The sequence below is a fragment of the Equus quagga genome, chromosome 7 (genome assembly GCF_021613505.1).
Source record: "Equus quagga isolate Etosha38 chromosome 7, UCLA_HA_Equagga_1.0, whole genome shotgun sequence".
Classification (NCBI taxonomy): domain Eukaryota; kingdom Metazoa; phylum Chordata; class Mammalia; order Perissodactyla; family Equidae; genus Equus; species Equus quagga.
Window position 1 is genome coordinate 30,515,949 of NC_060273.1, and position 25,992 is coordinate 30,541,940.

The 25,992-nt window shown below is 57.2% G+C and overlaps 1 protein-coding gene across 4 annotated transcripts in view; it reads right to left on the minus strand.

The window, feature by feature from the left end:
* Window positions 1–25,992, minus strand: part of MAD1L1 (mitotic arrest deficient 1 like 1) — a 413,365-nt gene that overhangs the window by 55,128 nt on the left and 332,245 nt on the right. For all 4 annotated transcript variants that reach the window (XM_046666480.1, XM_046666481.1, XM_046666478.1 and 1 more), the window contains one exon: window positions 1,408–1,598. In XM_046666480.1, coding sequence (XP_046522436.1) covers window positions 1,408–1,598 — 191 coding nt within the window. The remainder of the gene's footprint in view (window positions 1–1,407; window positions 1,599–25,992) is intronic.

The window sequence follows — 25,992 nt, forward strand, 5'->3', positions numbered from 1 at the left end:
CACACCAGGAGCTCCTGCTGAGCCGCGGATGCTGCAGGGCCATGCAGGGACAGCCCCTCAGGAGCTGAGTGGCCCCACATCATCTGTTCTCAAGGACATCTTGCTCCAGCCAGACCTGAGGGCAGATGAGGGGCCAGGAGGCCACGGTGTGGTCAGGGCCGGGGAAGCGGGGGCTAAGATGCTGGGTCTTCAGGAGAGCAGCAGAGCCCAGCACTCCTGTGTGATGGGGAAGACAAGCGTCCAGCTAATCTGAGGCCCCGAGGGCAGAAACGGATGTGGGCCACCTGTCCGTCCTCCTGTCTGCACATGGGGCTGGATGGACGGAGTAGACCATGGACAGATGGACGGTAACAAGCTATGTATGGACAGTGTTTCTAGAATCCAGGCACTAGCACTTGCAGTATAAACCCAGCATCCTGATCTAGAAATACAAACTAACAGCCTAAATTAAGTAAATATAGAAACTCAGATAGATACGCCTGAGAAGAAACTCTGAGAAGAAACGCGTCAAGGTGGCTGTGGCTGTCTTCTGGGGGTGGCATTATAAGCAAACTCGGTTCTTCTTTTGGATTTTCAATAATCCACAAATACTAAATACTTGGGAATGTTCTCCCAAGGTCTTGTTGGAGGGACAGACCCTCTTGGCTGACACAGTAAAGCCCCAGCTCTGCTACCAGGACCCACTCCCCCTCACCCCACAGGTGCTTTGTTCCCCACAACCAACCTGGCCCAGAAACCTGGAAGGCAGCCCAGACCTCCATAAGCACGATTCCACAGGCTGAGCGCTGCCCCGATGCAGGAGGCCCTGCCCGTGGGTCCTGCCACAGCTCAGTGCTGCGCACCAGCAACATTTCCCAGAGTGAGTCGGGGCACACACGGGCCGAGGGCCCCCGCCTCCCGCCTGCCCGTGGCTCGGGCCTGGCCTTTCCACCAAGCCTAAGAAGCACGCGCTTGGCAGAGACCCAGAGGCTTCTCTTCTCTGGTTCTGTGCTGCACATCATTCTAACCTCTGGCCGCGGTCCAGCTGCTCGCTTCTGCAGCATTGAAGACACCTTCCTGACCAAACACTCACCCTCAGCCCTTATGTCAGGCCCCTGGGGGTGCTGCTATGCTGGATGCCCCCACCTCGCTGCCCCTGCTCCTCCAGGGACAGGCCAATGCAGCCACAGGTGGAGGCTGACGTGCAGAGGAGGCCGGAGTGGGGTCGAGTGGGCGGGGGGCAGCTGGCACTTCCTGCAGGAGGTCCAGGGCTGCGGGGTGAAGCTGGGGGTGGCCGAGGGATGGCAGTCTCCCCTCTGCCCCACTGACCACGCCTTCCTGAGGCCTGGCTGCTCCCGCTGATACGCGATCACCCGTCAGGGCTGACGGCCCAACTGTCCACGCCAAGGCGCGTGCCGGCGGGCCTACCTTGAAGATGAGGCTGTCAGCCTTGTGCTCGGCGTACATGGAGGTCAGCCGGTACTGGCTCTCCGTGGTGATGTCTATCTGGTAGCCCGTGAGCGCGTAGCAGACCTTCCGGAACTCCTGGATCTTGGTCTGGAAGACCTCCTTCAGCCGCTGGTTCTTCAGCTCTGCACTTTCCACCTGCTTCTTCAGCTCTGGGGGAGGAAGGGATGGACAGGTGAGCTCACCAGCCGGCTGGACACAAGGGGCAGTGCTGGGGCCACAAACCCGGAGGAGGGACAGGGACCCAGAGGAGCTGCAGGGTGCCAGGGGCAGAGGCCGCTGACCGAGGGACAAGGTCGAGGTGGGGCCCAAACGTGAACTATTCCTGCCCCAGGGGGACGGCTGCATGCTATATCAGCAGGCCCGAATGAGCACGCTCAGTTATTGGACAAAACGAACAAGGGGGTCAACAGCCTGACATCCTGGTGGCAATAACGATAAGGTCTTTAAATCAAAACCAGCAGCTCTAAAGAAAACAGTGAGTGAAAACGAGCCACCTTCTGGGCTCTGAGCTCCCGACTCGACTCCTAGCCTGGTTCCTTTCAAAAGGATGGCTCTCGGCCAGCACAATGGGGAACACTGAAGGCCGTCCCGAGTCAGGACACAGCGGGCTGGCCATGACAGGCCGTGTGCTTGCCCCCTCGCTGGGCAACTTCAGGCAGGAACGCTCTGGAGGAGCGGGCACTGACCAGGAAGCCCGATCCTGGACAGAGGTCCTGGGCCTGCATGCGCCAGCCAGTGATGGGACAAACACCCAGTCTGGACAGAGGTCCTGGGCCTGCACGCGCCAGCCAGGTGATGGGACAAACACCCAGCCTGCAGGCAAGTCCCTGCTGAGGCCAGAAGCCCACCGGCATGGGCCACTCTGAGAAGCAGCGAGGGGACGGGGCAGCAAGAGCAGATGTCATTTGGAGACAGCCGGTGACAGTGCCCGGGGGTTCCCCCGCTGGCCACTCGGAGAAGAGACCACAGGTGAGGACAGGCTGCTGTGTGGGGTCCAGGCAGACCCCCTGAGCCCGCCATCCACCCCCGGCATGGCTCTAACTGGACCGTTCTGGGCAGAGGCCCCCTGGGCCCACCCGCCACTCCTGCCATGGTTTACAGCCGCGTGGGGAGAAGCCAGCTGTGTGCAGCCATCAGGAGGATACACAGCAATTACCACGAATCCCTCACCCAAGGTGCCCCCCGAGTAATTACACCTCCATTATTCCCCCCATTAATTAGCGAGGCTGGCTCTACTTCAACATGCACGTGGTCGTCGCCGAAGCCAGGCGCTTCCTGGTGGTCCTGTCTGGAGCGGGGGCGGGGAGCCCCCTCCAGGGCCTGGGGCTGCCCCGGGCGGGACAGGAGCCCAGCTGGCCGAGAGGGCTGTGGGAACCAGGCCTTGGAGGCGGTCAGCTGGTTTGAGTCCTGCCCTCCTGCAGGCTGTGAGCCCCAGGACCACGCCACTGTGACAGTGAGAACAGCCCCTCCCCTCAGGCTAAACCACAGGACCCGTGGGGTGCCCCATGCTGGCGTGGGCGCCCATGTCCAGGCCTGGTAACCACCAGCCCCCTGGTGGAGCTGAGAGCGGGCAGGGTCAAGGCGGCCCATTTAAGATGAGAGGATGCAGTCAGGGTCACTTCCTGGAGGAGGTGAGGGGGGCAGGGGACAGGGGAGCCTGCATTCCAGGGAGAGAAAGCCATTGGAAAGCCCCTACCGGGCTCTGCCCTTCCTGACCCTCGGCCTGGAGCCTGTCACCACACCATTTGGCTCCCAGAGCTCGCTGGGAGCAGAGCGTCCTCCAGAGGCTGTCGCGAGGATCCAGTTAGGTCCTTCGGGAGGCTGGCAGCTGAGCGCCGGGCAGCTTCAGGGCACAACTGTGATGGCGGGAGCTCAGCTACGCCCCAGGCACCAACAGCGCTGCCCAGGCACTGCGAGGTAGTTGTGGCTCTTCCCATTTTACAAACAGGACACGAGGCCCCGAGAGATCCACTGCTTGGCCACAGACAAAGGGCAGAAGCAGGGCCGTCCAACTCCAGGGCCAAACGCCCGACGAACTCGCCGTCTCTCACGTGTGCTAGAGCAGACCAGGGCTCTGGACACGCATCCCAGGTCTCGTCCACACCACCTGTGGCTCTGCAGGACTCAGCCCGGCCTGGCACTGGCCACGTCCTGGTTCTGACGGGGCATCCTGACACCAGGGCGCTGCTCCTTTCGGCATCTCCACGGCATGGAAGGGCCGCACTTGACACCTGTCGCCTGAATGTCCAGCCCGCTGGCTGTGCCTGCCCTCACCTGTCCCGTCCGTCAGTGGCTCCACGGCCCTGGCACACACGGCCACTCGGAGCCGAGAGCCTCCCGCCAGGACACAGGTGGTGTCCTTGATTAATCGAGCCATCAGACCTCGAAACAAAGGGGTAAGCGACAGCTCGGACCCGAGCTCCTCCCTGTGTCCCTCGCCGGCCGGCCCAGGACGGATCTGTCAGAGGGAGGAAACCTCCCCCAGAAGGAAAGCCCTGGCCAGGCTTCCTCGGGGAGGCATCACCTGTCAGAGATGCCCGGCCTTCAGCAGCACTCGGGGCCGACGGGAAGAGCTACATTTTGGTGAAAATCGCAGCCTGACGTTGGAGAAGGAAGCAGCCCCTCTGCCTCAGACCTCAGAGTGCTGCTGGTTAGGAGCTCATCGGCTCCAGAAAGTGGCCGGGGCCAGGAGCGGGGCTGCCCCTCTCGGGCGTGATGTGCCAGCGCACGGGAGGGGAAGGGGGTGGTCATGCTCACTCCAGGCACCTGTGACTCTGGGCTGGGTATCAGGACCCCCAGGAAAGGGACCTCGCCACCTGCCCCAGTGTGGCCCTCACAACACCACGGGCTCCCACGGTGCCCCATGACGGGCAAGCATGTGGGGGCTGGGGGAGGGGACTTCCTCCAGGTCACACAGCCTCCGGGTGGAGAGGGGACCTGACCCCAGTCTGCCCAGTCCAGGTAGGGCAAAGCCCAAGGCTTTCAGGTAAAGCGCACCTGGACGAAGGGCAGTGGGGCGGGAACCCTGAACAAGCACTTTGACATGGGGCAGGCAGAGTCAGTGCTCTGACCTCCCCACCCCGCTCGTAGTTCAATCGCTTACATAAACGTGAATGAATAATTCACAGGATGCTTTGGATTAAATAAATAAAAGATGGGCCTTCTGCTCGGAAGTGCCGCTGTTCTGACGCAGCCTCTGCCAGAGCGAGCCGAGGCTTCCCCGGCGGGGTGGAGTGGCCTGGCGAGTGGCGCTCCACAGACGCTCCTCTGGGGTCTGCGGTGACCCAGAGGCAGTCACAGCTGCCCCGTCCAGGCCCAGCGGCCACTTTCACGCCTGCCCTGCTGGTGACGACCACATCCAGGCAGGCAGAGCCCGCGGAGCAGACACGGCCCTGTTAGGTCTGCCGACAGCCCTGCAGAGCTCCTGGGCCCCCCACCTCAGGCCCACCCTGCTGTGTGCGTGTCCCAGGTCACTCGGCTGTGCTGGGGGCGCGTCACCAGACACTCGGGATGAAGACCTCACACCTGCACCCTGGCCACATCTGCTCTGGGGCGTCCAGCCAAGGGCCCCTCCAGGCCCCACAGCCCTGGGATCAGGCCCACACTCTGAGAGGTTGCTGAGCCCTCACGCCCAGCGAGACTCAGCCTCCCCTCCCTCACTTCTGCTGCCCTTTGACTCCTGCCCTCCAGCCTCACTGGCCGGGGGAAACTGTCCGTAAACCACCATCTATTCTCTGCCCAAAGCCGTCCCTCCTCACCCCTGGCCGCCGTCACCCCGCCACCTCGGGCCCCTCCTCGCTCTTCAGCGCTCTGCACAGCCTCTCGGCAAGTCCTTGGTGAGGGGCGAGGGAGGCCTGTGGACAAGCAGGCATCAGAGAAGAGAGGGACACCATCACCCAGAACCCAGGCGCAGAGGCGGGCAGAGCCCGTGCAGGCCAGGGATGGATGTGGGGGTCAAGGGGCAGCCGAGGCTGCAGCTTCTGAGCAGCGCGTGTGCCCTCTGACCAGGTGTGCGGCCGGCCCAGGCCCACTGGCTGCCTCCAGCCACGTCCACGGGAGGTCCTCCGATGGCTCTGACCTCCACCCCTCCTCCGCCATCACTCCCCAACACCTGGCTCCTCCTGGACTCTCGGAAGGCAGCTGTGAATCTCCGCGGGAAGGATGCAGAACAAAAATAAATGCCACTCTGTTACATAAAGGCCGGCAGGAGGAGAGCGGCTTCCCCTCCGAGAGCAGAGATGTCAGGATAAAGGAGCGCTCGTGGGCACACGTCTCCACGATCCCGCTCACAGCCTGAACAAATGGTTTTATTCTAGATGGGCGGTGGACCACGGGAGAGGCAGACGGAGGGACGGACGCAGATGTGCAGCAGTCAGGTCTCTGCCCAGCCGGGTCTCTGCAGGCTCCAGCTCGCGGCCTCCCCGGCCAGCAGAGCCCAGCTGCGCCTCATTCACTAGAGCGCACCCACACAGTGGCTCTGTCTCCCTCTCAGCGGTCTGCAGGAGCAGGGGCAGGAGCAGGGTGGCGGGGGAAGCCCTCTTCTCTGCGCTCTCAGGCTCACCCGAGGCTCCTCCCGCTCCAGCTCAGACCTGCGGGATGGCTGACCCACACTCTGGACTGGAGCCCGGGTCGAGGCCTTTCGGAGATGGAAGCAGCCAGCAGCGGCACTTTCCTCCCAAGGCCTCTCACTCCTCGAGTGTTAAGACACACGCAGACGAGACAGCAGCAGAAACACTTTCGAAGGTGCCAGCGGCTCTCAGGAGGGTGGCCCCCCACGTGGACAAGGGTCCACTTGTCCACATCCCTCCTTTTCTCTGGGCCTGAGCTGTGCCCACCCCCAGCAGGCCAGACGGCCCTGGACCATGGCCAGCTGGCTGTGGGGGATGGGTACTGTGCCTGAGGGGGCCCGGCCCGGCCTGGCCTGGCCCTGCACCGATGCCCTGCAGAGTGCTGGCCAGCCCTGTCCCGCGGCTGCTCTCTGTGGACAGACAGGCCTCCGCAGCACCCACTCTGTCGAGTCCAGAATGATCCTGACAGTGGGGCGAGTGCCACGCGCCGCTCACTGCACCCCGGCCCCATCCGCAGGGGCTGTGGCGGCTCAGCCACCTGAGGAGAAGCTGGTAGGCGTGGGAACAGCCGAAACCCGGCAGACAGCAGAGCCGGGAGCAGAACATGGGGGCGCAGGACTGCAAGGCCGAGCTGCTTCTTGGCCTGAGGCCTGCCCTGTGGTCACGGGGGAGTTCTGCAGCTCGGTCCAGGCCAGCCTTGGCGGCCGGCTCAGGCTCTCTCTTCCCTGGGCTCCCACTCCTCCCTCTGCCCTTTGTTCAGCCCCAGTCCAGCAAGAGGACCCAAGTCATCTGACCAGAATTCTAAGCTCCTAAGAGAAGATGCAGGCTGAATGAAGACTCTCTCCTGTGGCCGTCAGGCCTTTGCCGAGTGACCGGCCTGCTGCATCCAGTTCCAACTGCACTGGCTTCACTCCCCGCCGAGAAGGCATGCTTGCCTTCCTACCACAGGGCCTTTGCTCTCGCCTGGAGCAGCGTCCCCTGCCTTCTCACTAACTCTCGTATGCCCAGCTTCAAACTCCCGTCTCCGGTTATTGCTCTCAGTGTAACCATGTTCTCCTTCACAGTATCTATCACAACAGAAAGAGGCATTGTTAAATGTCTTTGCTTAATGCTCATTTCCTCCAGTGACTCTACGCTTCATGGAGGTGAGGACCAGGCCTCTGTGTCATATTGTGTCCCCAGCGCACTTCGAGGACCCGGGGTGCAGGGAGTGCTACTGCTATTTCTCCACCAACCCTAAATCGCAGCCCAGAGAAGCCTTGAAGTCAGCTTGCAGATGTGAACACACACACGGGGGCTTCCCTGGAGACACGCGAAGGGGACGGAGCCTGGACACACGTGTTCATCCTTGTTCCCTCCTGAATGACGGCAGAGGGACAAGAGGTGGCAGCGGTGGACAATGTGGGTGGACGGGATTTCGGAAGAGGAAAAGCAGATAGACGAGAAGACAGGGCCTCGGCAGAACCGGGACAGCAGGAACGGGCCACGTGGCTCAGGATCCGGGTGGAGCCAGTGGGAAGGTCACTCCCCCCAGGTGACCGTGCGGCCCCTCCTGCAGAGAAGACAAGTTTCACCTGCAGGGACACGGAGCCCGACAGGCTCGGACAGGAGCCTGAGCCGAAGGAAGGGGCGACCTGAGGACTAAGGACCGCCAAGGCCGTCCCCGCTGTCCTGTGCACCAGGCTCACGCCCACGGGGATGGGCTGAGGACTCCAGGCAGCCAGCCAGCTGCGGCACCGCCCCCATCTCAGCAGCTGGCCTCCTGAGAAACCAACCTGTGGGATGCTGACTCGGACCCACACCTGCACAGGGCAGGGGCGGGAGCAGAGGCCTGCAGGAGGGAGGCAGCAGCAGCCCCAGCCCAGCTGACCCCGCAGGTCGGCCGGGAGCTCCGCCGGGTGGCGCGCCCTGCACAGGCCTCCTTGGTCACCGACAGGCCGCCCCATCTGCGCCCGGGGCTGGCAGCCAAGCTCCCTGCCGACCCCACCCCTCCACCCGCAGCTGGGTGTGTCTGCATGTCCACGTTGAGCGGACCAGCCTGAGGTGGGGCGCCCCTGCCAAGCAGCCTGCCCAGAGGACAGGCAAGCAGAGGACACTGCCCGCCTCCAACCCAGAGACAGACATGAGGGGCCACCAGACCTGAGCTGGAGGAGACGGAAGCAGCAAGAGCAGCCACAGGATCACCTCTAACCCCACCAGGAAGGGGAGAAGTCTGTCCACAGCACAAAAGGACTGCTGGGAGGCACAAGCAGCACAGACACAGACACCACGCAAGGGTTAAAAGACACAGCAGAGACATTCCCAGAAAGCGCCCTTTTTAAAGAACAAAAAAAACACAGAGATGGAAAATAACGAAGAAAAGATAAAACGAGAGCTCCCGGGAGCCCTGACTTCCAACCCACAGGATCCGCACAGAGAGATTACAGCCTGGGAAGGCAGAGACTATCAAGGAGACCATATGAGGAAAACATCCAGAAGCAAAGGACGTGTGTCTCCAGGCTGCACAGGCAGAACCTGCCGACGGTCAGAAGGCCGCGGAGAAAGGGAGGGCGCCAGAGACTGCAGAGAAAACCCGCAGAATGCCCCAGAACGGGCATCCCAATGGGCAGCGAGTCTCAGCACCGCCACGCGGGCTGGTGAGAGGACGGTGTGGTGGAGGGCGTCAGCTCCAAGGAAACTGAGCCCCCCAGAAGGTAACACTCGGCCAAGTGCCAGTCAGAGCAGACAAGGGACACTTGTCCACGCTGGGTCTCAAAGATGACCCCACTGGTCCTCGGCTCTTGAAGGACACGTCTTCCCAGTCAGAGACGCAGCAGAGAGAGAAAGACGGGGTTCAGGGACACCCAGCAGAGGGAGACAGGAAGGCGACTGCTCTGCTCTGAGGGTGAGGGCTGGGCAGATGGCCGAGGGGCATGACGTCCCCATCAGAGCAGGGGGATGGGGGTGCTAGGGGGCAGGGGGACACAGCCAAGGAAAAGCAAGCAACCCCAGAGCTGACGGAGGCCAGCTGTGTCTCAGAGTCCTGGGAAGGGTGTGACCGCTCCACCAGAGGACTGAGGAACATGGGACCCACCAAGGGAAAGCCCCGGCATGAAAGAGTACGGTACACAGCGAGTCCAGGGCAAGAGGACAGAGGTACCCCCTGGATGGGAGACACGGCACCCCAGCTGTCAACAACGTGCACAAAGCCACAGGATGCGCCAAGTACCAAACACGGATCTACCCAAGCGGAGACACAGCCCTGCGGGGAGCGAGCGGGCAGGAAGACGTGTGTGTGTGCGCGTGTGCACGCTCACGGGCATAGGAAAGCTAAAGGCTCACTTCCACTAAGCACCCGAGAGTCTGTGTGGGCAGGGCCCATTCAGGAACGGAGGGGGCACAGACAGCAGGTGGGGGGGGGGGCCTGCATCTGTCCCCAGGTCTGCAGCCACATTTGGCTTTTTGTCACATGTCAACGTGCGAGTCAAAGCCAGAACCATAACTGGGACTGCCCCACACCCCTCTGTTGGGCAGGGAGGAAAGACCCTCACAGGACAAGCTTCGTCGTGGCCCACCAAGGAAAGCCCTCGAATGGAGGCAGGGAGAGGGGCTTCTCCCTCTGCCTCCCTCCTGCCCAAGCCATTCTCACTGTGGCCGACCCGACGATGGTCACTAGGAGAGCTTGTGCTGACCGCAGAGGCTCGGGAAGGGCTTTTGTCCCTGAGGTGACGGGTGATGAGAGCCAGGACAGGTGGTAGGGCCTGCCGTCACCAGGGTGGCTGGTGCTGAGACTGGACCCCCCGCCATCCTCCCTACTCCCGCCCCACGAACAGGCCCCCTGCCATCCTCCTCCCCTCAATGGTGGCAGATGCCGCAGAGAGGGAGGCAGGAAGAAGGGGTGAAGGACGCAGCCCAGGGCGCGGGCATGGAGAAGAGAAGCCCTGCGCTGGCCAGGGACCAGGCCTCCGCCCGCCGAGCTGTCAAAGGCTGGCCGCCGTGGCTCCTGCAGCGGCTCTCTCTTTAGGAACTGGAAGCGGCTTTTGAAATTTGCCTTTGGGGACTCAGGGCAGAGTCATTTTTCTTTCTGAAAAGTGAATAAAAACACTTAGCCAATGCTGAGATTTTCAGGCTCTAAAAAACACCAAAAAGGACTAATATTTCACCGCTAGAAAGAGCAGCCCTCTGAGCCCAGGCTGCAGCAGTAGCTGTTTCTAAACCTGGCACACGTAGGGCTGCTCTAAGGACAGTGGCGTGAAGGGCAAGGAGGAGGGCCTGGAGACTGGCCGCCGGAGGAGGCTGCAGGGGGATCTGGGCGGCCGGGGCGGGTGGTGCATTTTCCGCTTGTCCAACAGCCTGGACAACCAGCTCCCAGCTCTGCTCCGAGCCAGGCAGGCGGCGTGTGCTCTCCGACCCTGGACCTCTGCCCTCTCGTCGCTGGGGTCCCGGGCCCCTGTGCTCACATGCACCACGCCTTTGCAGCCTGGAGGGGTCTTTGGGACAGAGACAATGGTTTGCCACCCCTCGATCCACACCACACTGCACAGCAGGAGCAAGGACCGCCTATCTCTCTGACACCCATCAGGATCATTCTCTGTGGCCTGTTTCCTCAGTACGTCTGTAAGGAGGCTGAATGAGCACCCTGGGCCCACGATGGGGACACAGAGACTAAGAAAAGGGATGGGACCAGCTCTCCACTGACCACCGCTAGCTTATGGTTCAGACTGAGGCTTCTCTGCCTTTGGAAATAGGGCTTCCTACAGCCTCTGCCGGAGCCGAACACTCAGGTGACATCAGCTGGATCTGGGCCCCAAGGCCAAAGCTCTTGCGGTGACAGGGGTCGGGGGAGACAGAGCGCGGCTGTCCCAGGACGCGGGCAGCCCATCAACAGCGGCCTCCCGGCAGCAGGACTGAACTCTCCGAAGCTGAGCCCGCTTTAACCCTGGTCCGCCCTCGGCCCACAGGTCTCGTGTCTTCCCCAGGTCTGGAAGGGCAAGGCCAGAAACAAACCTGAGACTGGACTTGGGGACGAGGGAGAAGGCAGCAAGGCGCCAGGCTCCTGGCCGAGCTCCGGAAGGACAGCAGCGTCTGCTGTGAACGGGCCTGAAGGAGCAGCGGGTTGGGAGTTCAAGGTTCTGAGCTGGGTTTGGCCTCCCTGGGCTCAAGGTGCCTGTGACAGGCCTAGGCAGGTGTGTTCAGTGCCTAGAGGGTCTGGAGGAAGGACACAGTGGGGACAGTGGTCGAGCAGGTGGGAAGTCAAGCCGTGGGACTGGACGATGAGGGCACACGGGAACAGGTGACCAACGTGCGGCATGGGGTCTGGAGAAGGTCGTGGAGGAAGGCACGCACCCCCATCTCTGAAGGGCGCCTGGGGGACGAACGCCAACGCGCTCTGCGTGGCCCCTGCTCGAACAAAGACCGGGGGGACCCGTGTCCGCGAGGGGCATGGCTCCAGGTGGCAGAGGCCTTCCACGGGGCCCAGGCCTGGCCTCTGACAAGACTCGCCCGCACGCGCACTGAGGCACGCAGCCTGCACACCCTCTTCTCCACAGACCGGGCCGGCGCCGAGCGGTGGCCTGTGTCTCTGCGGGACGCGCTCCTGGGCCCCGGGCAGGCGGCGGGGCAGTCTCTGCTCAGGCCCAAAGGCAGCCTCGCTTCCAGGGATGAATTATTCATGTCTTGTAACTTCTAAACTATTTCAGTTTTACATTTTTAAATATTTAATAATTAGGTATCAAATATTGATGCAATTTTATTAGCAACTGTGGGAGCCAGCACTGCAGGGCTGCGACTGTGGGTTTGCATCCTGGTCCTGGCTGGCCGGCAAGAGGGAGGAGGAGACGCGCCTTCTGTGGGCACTGAGCCTCTGGGACACCATGTGCAGAATGGGCCGTTGTGCCCACGCGGCACGGGTCTCCTGCTGGGCTCCCCTCGGAGGCCACCTCCTGCCCCAAACCCAAATTCCAGGAGAGGAGCCTGGGTGCCAGCAGGTGCCGAGCTCTGAGCATGCCTGTGCCAGCCAGGCGGCGACAGGGCCCCAGCTCCCCTCCCCGCACTGTGCTCAGGCAGGGAGGCCTCTCCAAGAGAGGGTACGGCGGGGCACCACAGGCCCCACTGCCGGCCTCAGTGATGGGCAGACGGCCTCACCATCCACCAGCCAGGGCCTCCTGCTGCCCCCCGGGAGGTGGCTCTGCCTCAACTGCCTAGAGCCAGAGGGCCCCTGGGACATGGTCTCCATTCTGAGCCATGTTTTCCCGCTGGGCCGGAAATTGCACGTTTTACACCAGAGAGGAGACACCCGCCCTGGAATTATATGCAGATGAGCAGCACGTGTGCCCACCGCCGGGCTGCTGGCAGACGCCTGCCTGGTATGCTCGGCGCCGGCTTTCAAACAGGGGCATCTCCGTGTGATTAACGGCTCACTCCAGCGAGCAGCTTGTCACCTTGCACAAAAATGATCTGAAAAGACACCAGCAATTACAGCCCACCAGATTACGGGGTGGGAGAGTCCCAGGGTGACAGGCGGGCGCTGACGTTCGATCATATTCCCGGGAAGACTCCCTCCCCCACTACTGAGAGCAGAGAGCGGGAGCAGCCCCAGAGGACGCCCGCCCCCAGCCCGCTGGCTCCTTCAGGAGGATCAGCTGAGCCTCAGGGGAGGCCACAGCCCGCCCCTTGTCCGGTCCTCAGAACACCCTTGCACAGGAGCATGGCAGCCACCTGACAGATGTGGGGACAGGCCCCGGGAAGGCCAGTGCCCTGCTCAACAGCACCAGCCATGGCGCAGAGAAACCGACACTCAGGCCTGGCCTTCAGGGTGGGACGGGTGCCCCAAAGGCCACCGGGCAGCACCAGCACTGCTGTGAAGATCACTCCTGATCACTGGGTGCCACCTCGGGCTGGGAAGGCTGCCCTCAGGAGGTCGTTCAGGCCTTCTGACGACCCCACCAACAGGGGCCCCTCCGGGAAGCCCAGTAGTGTATTCATAGATCTCGCTGTCCTCTGACTTCACTTATTCATCTGTTTGGTTGTTTACCACCCATTTCTTCCAACTAAAGCCCATATCCCATGGCGGGGGGCTGGGGGGTGGGGACCTGGGCTATGCTGCTCATGGCAGGTGTGCGTGGGGCGGGGGGCTGAGTGCTCGTTCAGTGAATGCTCACTCACTCCACGTGCACGCACTCAATCGTCGTAGCTCTGCGACCACCCTCTCAAGTGTCACTACATTCGTCTCCATTTCATGGAGGGGGAAACGGAGGATCAGACAGCTGGAAGCTGCCTAAGGGATAAGCTCACACAAACCCGCGTGTGCTCACACACACACACTCACATACACCACCAGGCCAGACACGGTCCTGCGCAGAGAACACAGAGCAGCTACATCGCATTATAAAACCCCGAGACGTGGACCGGAGGGTATCCAGCTTCATGCAAGATTCCAGCAGCTTCTTCCACACGGGCCCCAGCAGGCGCCTGTCAGGGCTGACTGGGCAGCCACGGGGCAGGACGGAGGCTCCTGGGGAGCAGAAGAGTGCCACGGGCCCCGGCTCACCAGCCGGGGAGGGGTTGGCCCCGCGGGTCTGCACGCCTGTCTGTGGAGGGCTGGGGCGCTCTCGAGCCACTCTGTGTGTGTCCCATTAACTTCCCACAGCGGCTTACAGAACCCAGCTCCCTGGAAGGCGAGCTCCCTTTTAGAAGAGGAAAGCCGGCTCAGAGCTCATCTTTTATTGACTGAGTCATTTTTGAGTCAATCTCTCTGCTTTCGGCCAGACAAGAGTTTTGAGTCCTTGCTTCCCTTTCCCTCCTCTTGAGATGCGGCAGTCTGTTAAACCTGCTCATGCACGCGGCAGGGCCTCAGGTCTGAGCTGTAATGACTTCTTCAGAGAGCAGTGCGTGAAGGAGGAGCACCGCGGATTGGTTCGGCAGCTGGAGCAGCCAGAGAGAAGGCTCTGGAAGGAGGGAGGGCCAAGGGATGACAGAGGGGCGTGGTGGGCAGCAAGGCAGCCCTGACGGCTCAGGGGGTAGGGACGCAGGCTCCCCGCAGAGCTGGGCCTGGGCCTCCCTGGAAGATGGGTCTGGGCTGAGGAGTGAATACACGAAAAGCGGCTTGGCTCTGCTGTAAGACGGAACATGCCGGAAGCATGTGTGCCCAGCTTGGAGGGCGGGCAAGAGCACTGCCCACAGAGGCTCTCCGGGGTGGTGAGCACTTCGCTGTCAAGGACAAAGAGCAGTGAGGCCCTCCGGGCCGCTCTCTGGCCTGGACAGCAGCAACGGTGTCCCAGGAGTCTGCTTGGGGTCAGCATCCTGGGGGCTCCGTTCCAGAACCACACTGCCGGCTACAGCACACACAACACTGTTTCCTAATTCACAACTGCCCAGCGCGGCAGGCAGTGTGGGCTCTGTGACAGCCTCTGCCCCAGGATGACGCTGAGGCTCAGGTGAAGCGGCTTGTCTGAGGATGCCCAGCGGGCGCTCACGCAGCCAGGGCCAGCATCCAGGTCGCCTGAACTCTGCTACTCGGAGCAGGCAGGGGGGCTTTCCCAGACAACCAACGACGTGCACAGCCGGTGCCCCCACCCTCGGAATTCCGGGGAAAATGCCACTGACGCAGCCGTGCCCCACCCACCCCACCCCGAGTTCGGTCATGGGAGACTTTCCTCCTTCCAGTCTCCGCTCAGCTCCCTCTTCTTCAACGAGGCCACACTGACCGCGCTAGAACGACATGTGCAGGGCAGAGCGAAGGAGGGAGGAGAGAACGCTGTGGGGGTGTCCCTCCTGAGGCTGGCACGGCTTTCAGAGTCCCCTCAGGGCTCCCCCTGGCGCCCCCCAACAGCAGGCCCACCAGGTCACCTGCCCAGGGCCTGCGGCCTTTCTCCCAGGAAGGGGCGCCCGGCTCTCGTGCTTCTGCGACCATGGGCTTTGCCTGGAGCGGCAGGGCTGTGCTGCTGCTCCTCCCCGAGTCTTAACGACCCTGTGAAAGTCAGAGGAGGAAATCCTTATTCCAGTCGAGGGATGATCGAGACAGACCATGGAGGTGGTGTCACCTCCTGAGGCCCAGAAACTGAGACTGTTTCCTCACCCAGCAAAAGGGCCTTGCAGATGCAAGCGAACTAAGGAGGCTGAGATTTTCCAGGTGGCCCAGTGTCACCATGAAGGTCCTCACGAGGGGGAGGCAGGAGGTGCTGCAGGTGCCAACTGCTGGCTGAGAGGACAGAGGACGGGGCCATGAGCCAAGGACTGTGGCCGCTTCCAGAAGCGGGGACGGCTGAAACGCTTCTGCCCAGGGCCTCCAGGACGAAGGCAGCCCAGCTGACTCAGGAGCCCAGGGAGACTCCTGGCCCCCAGAGCTGTCAGATAATACACCTGTGCTGCTTCACGCCCTGGAGCTTGTGGTGGCTTGTCACAGCAGCTGCAGGGGCTCATGTGGTAGCTGTCTAAGGATACAGAGACCTCTGGATTCCAGGAGCTGAGCCCGGCTACCAGTTAGCAACAGCAGCCTGACTGGCCCTCACCGTGAGCAGGCCCCGCGTCAGGCACTTGAGAAACACCGGTCGGCTATCTGAGAGTGTACTGTGTGCTGGGATCATTCTAGGCTCAGAGGACACAGTGTGGACTAAGGGGTAAAACCCCAGCCTAACAGAAGTCCCATTCCAACGAGGGGACAGAGATGACGAGCACCACAAGTAAGACAGGTGGTATTCCCCTGAGAAAGCAGGGGAGGGAGCAGACGGTGGTCAGGGTGGACGGCAAGTGGTGAGTGCTACGGAGAAGGAGGAAGCAGGGAGGGGATGGCAGTCGGGAGCATCTCGCTGAGAAGGTGAGGCCTTAGCAGACCTCCGGGAGGCCAGGGGAGAGCTGGGCGGCTACCTAGGGAGAGCACGTCACAGGCAGAGCAAACAGTGGGTGCAAAGGTCCTGAGGTGGAGAGAGCTTGGACTGTTCAAGAGAAGCCCGGAGGCTGGAAGCTGATTTGGAAATCAAACAAGCTTTAAAAAGAACGACAAGGTTGGAGGACTCACGTTGTCAAGACTGCAGGGTATAGTGCCCGCGCCGGCAAACAGGTCAAAGGAACAGACCAGAGACTCTAGACTGGAACACGTGCCAGCAGTAGATTCCCAAAGCAGCAGTTACAGCAGTTCCATGGAGGGAGGCTTCCAGCAAACCTGGGCCTGGAACAACTGGGTCTCTAAGAGGAAACAAACGACCTCGACTCCTTCACACCACACACAAAACGAACTTGATGTGGGCCGTGGGTCTACAAGCAAAAGCTTCCAGAAGACGACACAGGAGACTGCAACTTGGGGTGAGCAAAGGTTTCTTAGGACAAATGAAGCACCAGGCATAGAAGAAAAAGTGGATAAACTAAACATCAAAATTAAAAACTTTCGCTTATCAAATGACAGCATTAAGAAAATGATTGGAAGAGAACAATCCAATTAAAAATGGGCCAGAGATTCACTGACAAAGATGGAGGAATGGCTAAGGAGCAGGTGGAAAGTGACATCCTCAGGGAAACGCGGCCGCGGCGAGCCGCCCCTTTGCACCGTCGGAAAGCTGTCAGGAGTGACGCAGCCACCAGGAACCCTCCCACAGGGAACATGAGGCTACAGCCACTTTGGACAACGATTTGGCAGCTTCTTAAAAACTCAAACACAAATTCACCACACCACCCAGCACCTCTACGCCTGCCCGAGAGAAACGCAAACGTGTGTCCACAGAGACCTGTATTCAAGTGTTCCCGGCAGCGTGTTCACAACAGCCGGAAAGTGGAAACAACCCAAGTGTCCACCGACTGACGAAGGGACATGCAGAACACGGCGCATCCTGTTATCAAGGGAACGCCATCCGGTCCACAAAGACACCAAGTCCTGACACGCCACAGCACGGGGACCTCGAAACACTACGCTGAGTGGCAGACGCCAGACACAAAGGCCCACAGACCGTCTGATCCAGTAGATGAGATGTCCAGAAGACACGGATCAAGAGGGACAGAGCGCAGACTAGCGGCTGCTGGGGCTGTGAGTGGGGACGCTGACTGAAGACGGGCCGGAGGGTCCTTCCCGGGTGACGGAGATGTTCTAAGGTCAGACTGCAGTGACGGCTGCATGATACTGCACACTTGCTAAAAGTCACTGCACACCCGCAACGGGTGAAGGCCAGGAGCCAACCTCGCCACCAGATGGTCCATTTGTCACCAGTGATGACCTATGCTGACATGTCATCATCACGCCAAGTCCAGTTTACATTGGGCTCCCTCTCAGTGTTGTACAGTCTCTGGGTTTGGACAAATGTACAGTGACACGTGTCCAGCATTATGGTCTCACACAGAGCAGTTTCACCGCCCTAAAGATCCCCTGTGCTCCATCTGTTCATCTCTGCTTCCCCCAACCCCTGGCAACCGCCCATCTCTTACTGTCACAGCTGTGCCTTTTCCAGAATGTCACAGAGTTGGAATCAGACAGTGTGTAGCCTTTTCAGACTGGCTTCCTTCCCTTAGTGATATGCCTTTAAGATCCCTCCATGTCTCTTCATGGCTTGGCAGCTCGTTTCTGTTTAGTGCTGAATCGCACTCCACTGTCTGGATGGACCAGTTCACTTGTCCTCTCACCCACTGAGGGCATCTCAGTTGCTTCCAAGTTTGGTGATGACGAACGAAGCTGGATAAACACCCGTGTGCAGGTTTTGTGGGGATGTGTTTTCAGCTCCTCTGGGTAAATACCAAGGAACGCGATGGCTGGGTTGTGTGGTAAGAGTGTGTTTAGTTTTGTGAGAAACCCCTAAACTGTCTTCCAAGGTGGCTGCTCTGTTCTGCGCTTCCCCAGCGATGATGAGAGGGCCTGGTGCCTCCAGCCTCGCAGTGCCTGGTGCTGTCTGGGTGCTGGGTTTTGGCCATTCCAAGAGGGGCGCAGTGGCATCTTGTCGTTGTGTGGGAGTTCAGTTTTGAATGTGCTGGCTCTGCAGTGCCTGAGAGACCCCCACGGGGACACGGGGAAGTGTCAAGTGGAGAGTCGGGAGCTGAGGAAAGGAAGCACAGAGACCACAGACCCTGCAGACCAGCTCTTCCCTGGACGCAGGCCAGCCGGGGCTCCTCTGGCCACCTGATTTCCCCAAGAACGCTGCCCCCCACTGCTGGTTCCCGAGCACACAGCCTTGCCCAGGTGGGCTGGCTCTCCACTGCACAGCACGGAGCTCTCCCCGAAGCAGTGGAGAAGAGGGTTGGGGAGGGGAACGAGGGTGTGCTGGCGACCACCCATGGACCACATTGGGCCCCACCCCACAGACACGGCCAAGGCCCAGGTGGGCCCAGGCCACCGTGCTGAGTCACAGTGGCAGGGCCAGCTGGGGGCACTTGTTTCCAGGGAGAGGGTGAGGCAGGGCTGGGTCTGCGGCAGCCGAGGCTGACGGGCAGGTACGCCCCTTCCTCTGCCCCGTCTGCCTGCAAACCCACTGATTAAATTACATGACTTCTTTACAACTCCAATTAAACACCCAATTGATGGTGTTGCCCTTTATTACCTGACACTGAGAATAAACAAACAGTGAGGACGGGAACAGCCTGGGACACGCAGTAATTAACGTGCCAGCCAGTTTCCAACACAGCCCAGTGTCTGGAAGCGGGAAGGAGGGTGGGCTGGGGCCTCGGGCTGTTCTCCCACCTGGACGGCACCTGGGCCTGCCTGAGACCTGTCAGGGGAGACGTGCCCGGTGTCTCGGTCCAGGGCTGACCCTGAGGCCGCCCTCCCTGTCCATGTCTTGTTCTCTCTCCCGCACCACAGGGACTCTGCCGACCTCAGGGCGCTGCAAGGCCTGGAGCAGCTGAGAACACGGGGCCACACGGCTCCTGCCCTGGGCTGTTGTGGGCTCTGCAGAAGCCGCAGCCAGTGACGGGGACGTCCATTTCAGGAGCTCTGGGTGGCAGCACTCCCTCCCTGCCAGCAACGGCAGTGACTTCCCACCGTCTTCAGGGCTGTGTGCAGACACCATGTGCCACCATCACCTTGCTTGGGGCCTCCCTGGGCCTCACGACCGCCCTGTGCACCTGGAATGACGTCCCACTTCACGGATGGCGAAGCTGAGGTCCAGAGAAGAGATGAGCCCTGCCCAGGCCACCCAGCTGTCAGGTGGCCAAGCAGGACCTGTACCCAAGTTCTAACCCTCAGGCCACCAGGCAACTTCCATCGAAGCCAAAAGTGCCCTCAGCTTCCAGGTGCCCTCTGCCTCTTGCCTTTCCTAGGGCCTGGGGCTCCTCCCATGAAGGCGGATACTCGATCCAAGCCGGCAGAACTGAGTGGCTGGAGCTGCCAGGCAATAGGATTCGTGGGGCCACTTCGGTTTCCCCACAGATAGGCTCCTGGTGGTCCAGGCCAACGGGGCTGGTGAGAACGGCGTCACCATGGCCAGCACACCGAGCCCGCGTCACACCCCGGCAGGCACTGTGCCAGAGCTCAAGAGGCAGCCGTCACAATGGTCCTGGGGCAGGGAGACTGACCTCATCTCAGAAGCTGAGGGGACTGAGGCCGGGAGGGTGCAGAAACTGGCCTGAGGTCACATGGCTGGGCCGTGGGCAGGGATTCCCAGAGCGAGCTCTGCCTGATCTCAAAACTCACAAAGTCACAGGCTCTCAGGGTTTCTGAAGCCAGGGCTGCGGCAAGAAAGTACCACAGCTCTCCATCCACGGCTCAAAGGCCCTTCCCTCAGGGACCCAAAGTTCACTTGACCCAGACCCCAGCCCAGCAGCAGACGCAGTCGGGGGGCCCGTGCCTCCCAGGACCAAGCGCCTGCAGGGGTCTCCACGTGTCCAGGGGACTGCCCCCTCCCTGCGGTTGAGAAGGGGGTCCTGCCACATGGGTCTGCACCTGGGACCCCTCTTTGTCCTGCGGGCCCGGCCTCACCCCCGTCCCAGAGACACTGATGCAGTGAAGCTGAAAATTCGCCTACCAAAGAAATTTATATCTTTAATGCAATTTCAGTAAAAAACAAAACCTCAATGGCTTTTTCTTGAACTTGACATAGTAATTCTAAAATTCATTTAGAATGATAAACAGGTAAGAAAATCTTTAAGTGAAAAAAAAAAAGTAATGCCTGGCTCCACACCAAATATTAAAATGTATTTTAAAGTTATAATGACTAAAAACATGGTAGAGATAAATGAATAAAAAACCAGGAAACATGAATACAGATCCTATTAAGTGTAAGAATTCAATAAAGATATGGACGCGTGATAAATCTAAGGGGCGAGGAGGGCTATCTGATCAATGGCCCAGGGCAGCTGTTCAGAGATCTGGGAGAAGGTCAGCTTAGATCTTGACCCCAGACCACACGCTAAAATAAGTTCCAAGTAGATTAAATCTTTAAATATGAACAATAAGCCAAAAGATCCCAGAAGAAAATAGAATTATTTGTCAAATCACTAAAGAACTTCCTAAGCTTAAAAGTAGTGGAATTAATAGGTGAGACTCCAAAAGAAGTTGAAATTTTCCATATGAAATAATCATAAAGCAAAATTAAAAGTTAAGTTTCTACAGAAACAATGAAAAAAGAGATAAAGGAGCATGGGTGATGATGAGACCATTCTGGAGAGGAGAAATAAAATATTCTCCCTTATTAGCAGTTAAAGTGAGCTGCCATTTTTATTTAAAGTTTTAGAGAATCATGCAGTAACCTGGTACTTGGCGTGCGGTTCTGTAAGGGTTAGCACGGCACAGACTTGTGTGACGCCGCCGCCAAGATGCAGCGCGGCTCCGTGCCCTGACAGTTCTCTCGGCACGCCTGGCGGCACCCCGGGCCCAACACCTGCAGGCACTGGTCTGCTCTCCGACCTGCACCTCTGCCCTTCCAGAACGGCCTGGCAACGGGCCCCAAGGCCTGGCTCGCTTCCCGCACAGAGCCTCCGAGAGCCCTCCGCGCGTTGAGCACGTCGGCGGTGGCTATTTGCACGCTGAGTACCATTCCACTGGCCGATGGACCAGGGTGTTTATCCACTCATCCATTAAAGGACATTTGGGCTGTTAACAGTTTTTGTGACTATGAGTAACGCTGCTATAAAAATTCATGAGTTCCGGTTCTGGGAAAGATGAAGAAAGTAAATTCAACCTTGTCTTTCACTGAAGGCGTCGATTAATATTGGAGAGAATGCACGGAACAGCTGACTGCAGACCCAGAAAAGTAAAAGGCTACAGGCAGACTGAGGAAGGACCCAGAATTCTAAATATCCCCAAGCCCTTCCTGTTTTAACTCAGGAAGTGTACGGATCAACTTGGGCAGACCGGACACCCGCATGATCACGCATCTTCTCATCCACGAACTCCGTATGTCTCTTGGTTTATTTCAATCTCCTTTGGCTTCTTGCTTCAATGCTTTGCAGTTTTCACCATACAGGTCTTTTACCTGTTTTGTTACACTCATTTTGTTAACTCTAGGAATTTCATTTTGGGGAGAGGGAATAGAAATGGTTTTATGTCTTTAATTTCAGCTTCCTCATGTTCTTTGCTAGTATATAACATATAACATATGTACATATTATACACACGCGTGCACACACACTCACATCTCATATCAAGTGAGTTCAGCAAGGTTGCAGAATACAGGATCACTACCCAAAATCAGCTGAACTCACTTTGTTGGTTTTTTAACTTCTTGTGATTTTCTACATAGACAATCACGTCATCTGCAAGGAGGAAAGTCTGTCCCTTCCTTTCCAGTCTGGTGCGTTTTCTCTCCTTAATCAGGGTGGTGAGAGTCAACATCTTCGCCACATTTCTGACTTGAGGGGAAGCACTGAACCATCCACCACTAGGTACAGTGTCAGATGGAGGGTTTTTGTAGATGCTCGTTATTGAGCTGAGGATGTTCTCCTCTCTTCCTAGTTTGCTGAGAGGTTTTGTGGGTGTCGAATTTTGTCAAATGCTTTTTCTTCATCAACTGATTTGATCGTGTTGATATCTGAATGCTGAACCAGCCTTGCATTCCTGGAATAAACTAAAAAATGAATTCCTGTAGGTTTCGGTTTTGAAATTAGGATAATATTTGCTTCATAAAATGAGTTGAAAAGTACTCTGCCTTCAATTCTCTTGAAGAGAATGTAGAGAATTGGCGTTAATTTTTCTTTAAATATTTGGCAGAATTCACCAGTGAAACCATCTGGGCCTGGAGATTTCTTTTCCGGAAGGTTTTTGATTATGGATTCGGTTTATTTAACAGCATAGGACTCTTCAGATTATCGACTTCACACGGGTGAGTTTTACATTTGGAGTTTCCTGAGTTTGCTGCTGCCGTTTGTCTGGAGCCCCGTAGCGCCCAGCTTGGGAGCAGGCAGAGAGAGTGTCGAGAGAAGCCCTCGCTTTCCGGCCCAGGAAGGAAGGAGGGGAAGTGCCTCCATTCTTCTTTCTCCACCCTCCCCCATCCCGGCCCCGGGCAATCCTGCGGAGGTGCAGCAGACGCCTGAACCTGAACAGCGAGCCTTCTCTCCGACCTGCGGCGCTGAGACCCCGAGAGGGCGGGGTGACTCCGCTGCCTCCCTCTCCACACCCCCGCTGGTGCTGGCTCCAGTGCCGATGCACGTGCGGGAAGGGCACCGCATGGCAGAGCCGGAAGCACAGCCCTGACTTCTGGCCAGAGCCTGGAAGGGAGCCCTCAGGGAAGCGGAGAACGAGGAGAGATCGGGACAGGCATTCCAGAGGACGTGCCCACACAGAGAGGGACGGACGCCAAAACGTCCCTCTGAGCTGGGCGTGTGGGGAGCCAGCCCTAAACACCACGGCAAGGGCTCTGAGAACTGGACTGTGGGCCGGACCACTGCCCAGGACCCAAACAGACCGAGAGAGCACCGTGAAGGCTCTGGAACTGAGCTGACGGCAGAGGCACAGCTCTCGGAGGGTGCTGGGCACTGCGGCTGAACCCGCCCAGGCCGACGGGCTGCTGAGACCGACCAGCCAACAGAGATTATTAACCTTCTCCGCAGAATTTCACAAAGACCTAGAATCTCATGACATGATCTTCAAAATGTGCAGAACACAATCCAAAACCAAGCAGCATACAAAGAACCAAGAAAATATAAACTTGCTAGGAAAAACACAGCCAAGAGGCGCCAAGCCCAAGATGACGGAGATGTGAGAACAGTCAGACGCCCCAAGAAGTGAGTGATTACAAAACATGTCCTTAGCTTGTCACAGTCGCCTTAGAAACAAGGCTTTACCACTGAAACTGGACACGGAAATCACATCAGCATACAGGCCCACCCCTTTACGCTACCGCTGTCATCGCGGCGACGGACACCGAAACCCACTGGACACCATCCTTGTCTGGTGCATCTTTCCGGTCCCTTCAGTTCTAACTTACAGATATCCTTACACTTGCTGTAGGTTTCTCACAGTCTCTGCTTTTAACCCAGGGGGGAAATCACCTGAATGCCTGCAGATGACTCATCAGAAACGTGGAGGCCAGAAAGTAGGGGAACAATGTCCGTTGCTGAAGTGTTAAAGGAAAAGAAGTGCTGGCCCAGAATTCCACATGCAGCAAAGACACCCGTCAGGAACGAGGGAGAATAAAGACACTGTCGACCAAAGGGGACCGCGAGGAGGAGCCATCACCAGCCGTCACTAACAGACATGCTGAAGGAAGTTCTTCTGGCAAAAGGAAACGACACAGAGGGAGACTTGGAATTTCAGCAATGAAGGAAGAGCCACAGGAATTTTAAAGCCTAGGTAAAAATCATGAACCAATTTTCTCCTCTTATGCTCTTTAAAATATGTGTGACAGTTAAAAGCAATAATTATAACATCTTATGGTGGGATTTTCAATGTAAACAGAGTAAGGACAAACAATGACGACGACACGGGGGCTGTGGAAGCTGACATTCCAAGATCTGATCATCCTCAAGTGGTAAGAGATTAAGTCCAAGAGCACTGTGAAAAGTTAAGCATGTATATTGTAACCCCTGAAAGTCACTTCAAAAAGTATCCACAGACATATAACTTAAAAAACTAAGATAAATCAAATAGAATACTAAAAAATGTTCAAGGAATCTGAAAATAGGCAGAAAAGGGGAAATAGGAATAAAATACAGAGGGCAAACAAAATGACTCCTAAAATGGTAGGCCTAAAACCAAATGCATTTAAAAAATTACATGAAATATAAACGGTCTAAATACACCTATTAAGGGACAGAACATATGTTTTTATCAGGTGCACATGGAACATTTAGGAAGACAGCTCATAGTCTCAGCCATCAAACAAATCTTAAATTTAAAAAAGTTGAAATTATACAAAGTATATTCCCTGATTATAACAAAATTAAACAAGAAATGAGTAACAGAAAGATACCTGGAAGGTCTTCAGACACTGTGAAATTAAAAAACACACTTCTAAATAATCTATGAATCACAGAGGACATCTTAAAGGAAATTTGAAAATTTTTTGAACTGAAAAAGAAATTACAGCATACTAAAATTTGTGGGATACAGCTAAAGTAGTGCTTCGATGGAAATTTACAGCACCAAATGCTTATATTAGAAAACAAAAAAGATCTCAAATCCGCAATCTAGCCTTCCACCTTAAACTAGACAGGGGGCCAGCCCCATGGCTGAGTGGTTAAAGTTCTGCGCACTCCCCGGCCTGGGGTTCACGGGTTTGGATCCCGGGTGCAGACCTACTCCACTCATCAGCCGTGCTGTGGAGGCGTCCCACATACAAAGTAGAGGAAGACGGGCACAGATGTTAGCTCAGGGCTAATCTTTCTTAAGCAGAAAAGAGGAGGATTGGCAACAGATCTTCACTCAGGACAAATCTTCCTCACCAAAAGAAAAAAAAAAAAAGAAAGAAGAAAGGAACTAGACAAAGAAGAGCAAGATGAAGCCAGAGCAAGTAGACGGTAGGAAAAATAAGGAAAAGGGCAAAAATCAGTAAAATTGAAAATAGAATAACAATCCTGAAAACTCAATGAAACCAAAAGCTAGGTCTTTGGAAAGATTGACAAAATGGATACATCTCCAGCAAAGATGACAAAGAGAAAAAGAGCAAAGACATAAATTGCCAAAATCAGGAAGGAAAGAGGGGGTTATCGTTGCATCAGTGGAGATTATAAAATTAATAAGAGAACAGTACAAATAATTCCATGCCATAAATTTGATAACTTAGACAATAAAGGACCAATTCCTCAAAAAACCCCTCAAACTACCAAAATTCACCCAAGATAAAACAGATCCTCTGATATTCCCATTGTCTTAGTCTGTTTGGGCTGCCACAACAGAACACCGTAGACCAGGGGGCTTATGAACAAGAGACATTGGTGTCCCACAGTTCTGGAAGGTGGAAGGCCAAGGCCAGGGTGCAGGCAGATTCTGTGTCTGGTGAGGGCACTTTACTGGTCCACAGACAGCCGTCTTCTCCCTGTGTCCTCAACGGCAGGAGAGGCGAGAGAACTCTCTGGAGTCTCTCTTACAAGGGCAGCAATTCCATCCTGAGGGCTCCACCCTCACGACCTAGTTGCCTCCCAGAGGCACCACCTCCAACACCGTCACATTGGGGGTTAAGCTTCAAGATAGAGGTCTTGGGGGTGGGTATGGACACAAATATTCAGTCTGTTGCACCTCTAACTATTAAGAACCCCCGACAACCGAAATACACAAGCCCAGACAGTTTCACCAGGGAATCTTACAAAACATTTTAAGAAGAAATAACACTAATCCTACATGATCTCCTCTAGAAAACAGAAGAGGAACACATTCTAACTCATTACTTTCATGACGCTGATACCTAAACCAGACAAGGACAAAAGAAGAAAACTATAGACCAATATGGACAAAGACACAAAAATTATTGACAAAATATTAGCAAGTAGAATCCAGCAACATATAAAAAGAAGAATATACCACAACGAAAGGGAATTTATCCCAGGAATGCAAGGCTGGTTCAATATTGAAACATTCCACAAATAATCCACCACATTGACAATCTAAGGAAGAAAAAACACATGATCATATCAACTGATGCAGAGAAACCAT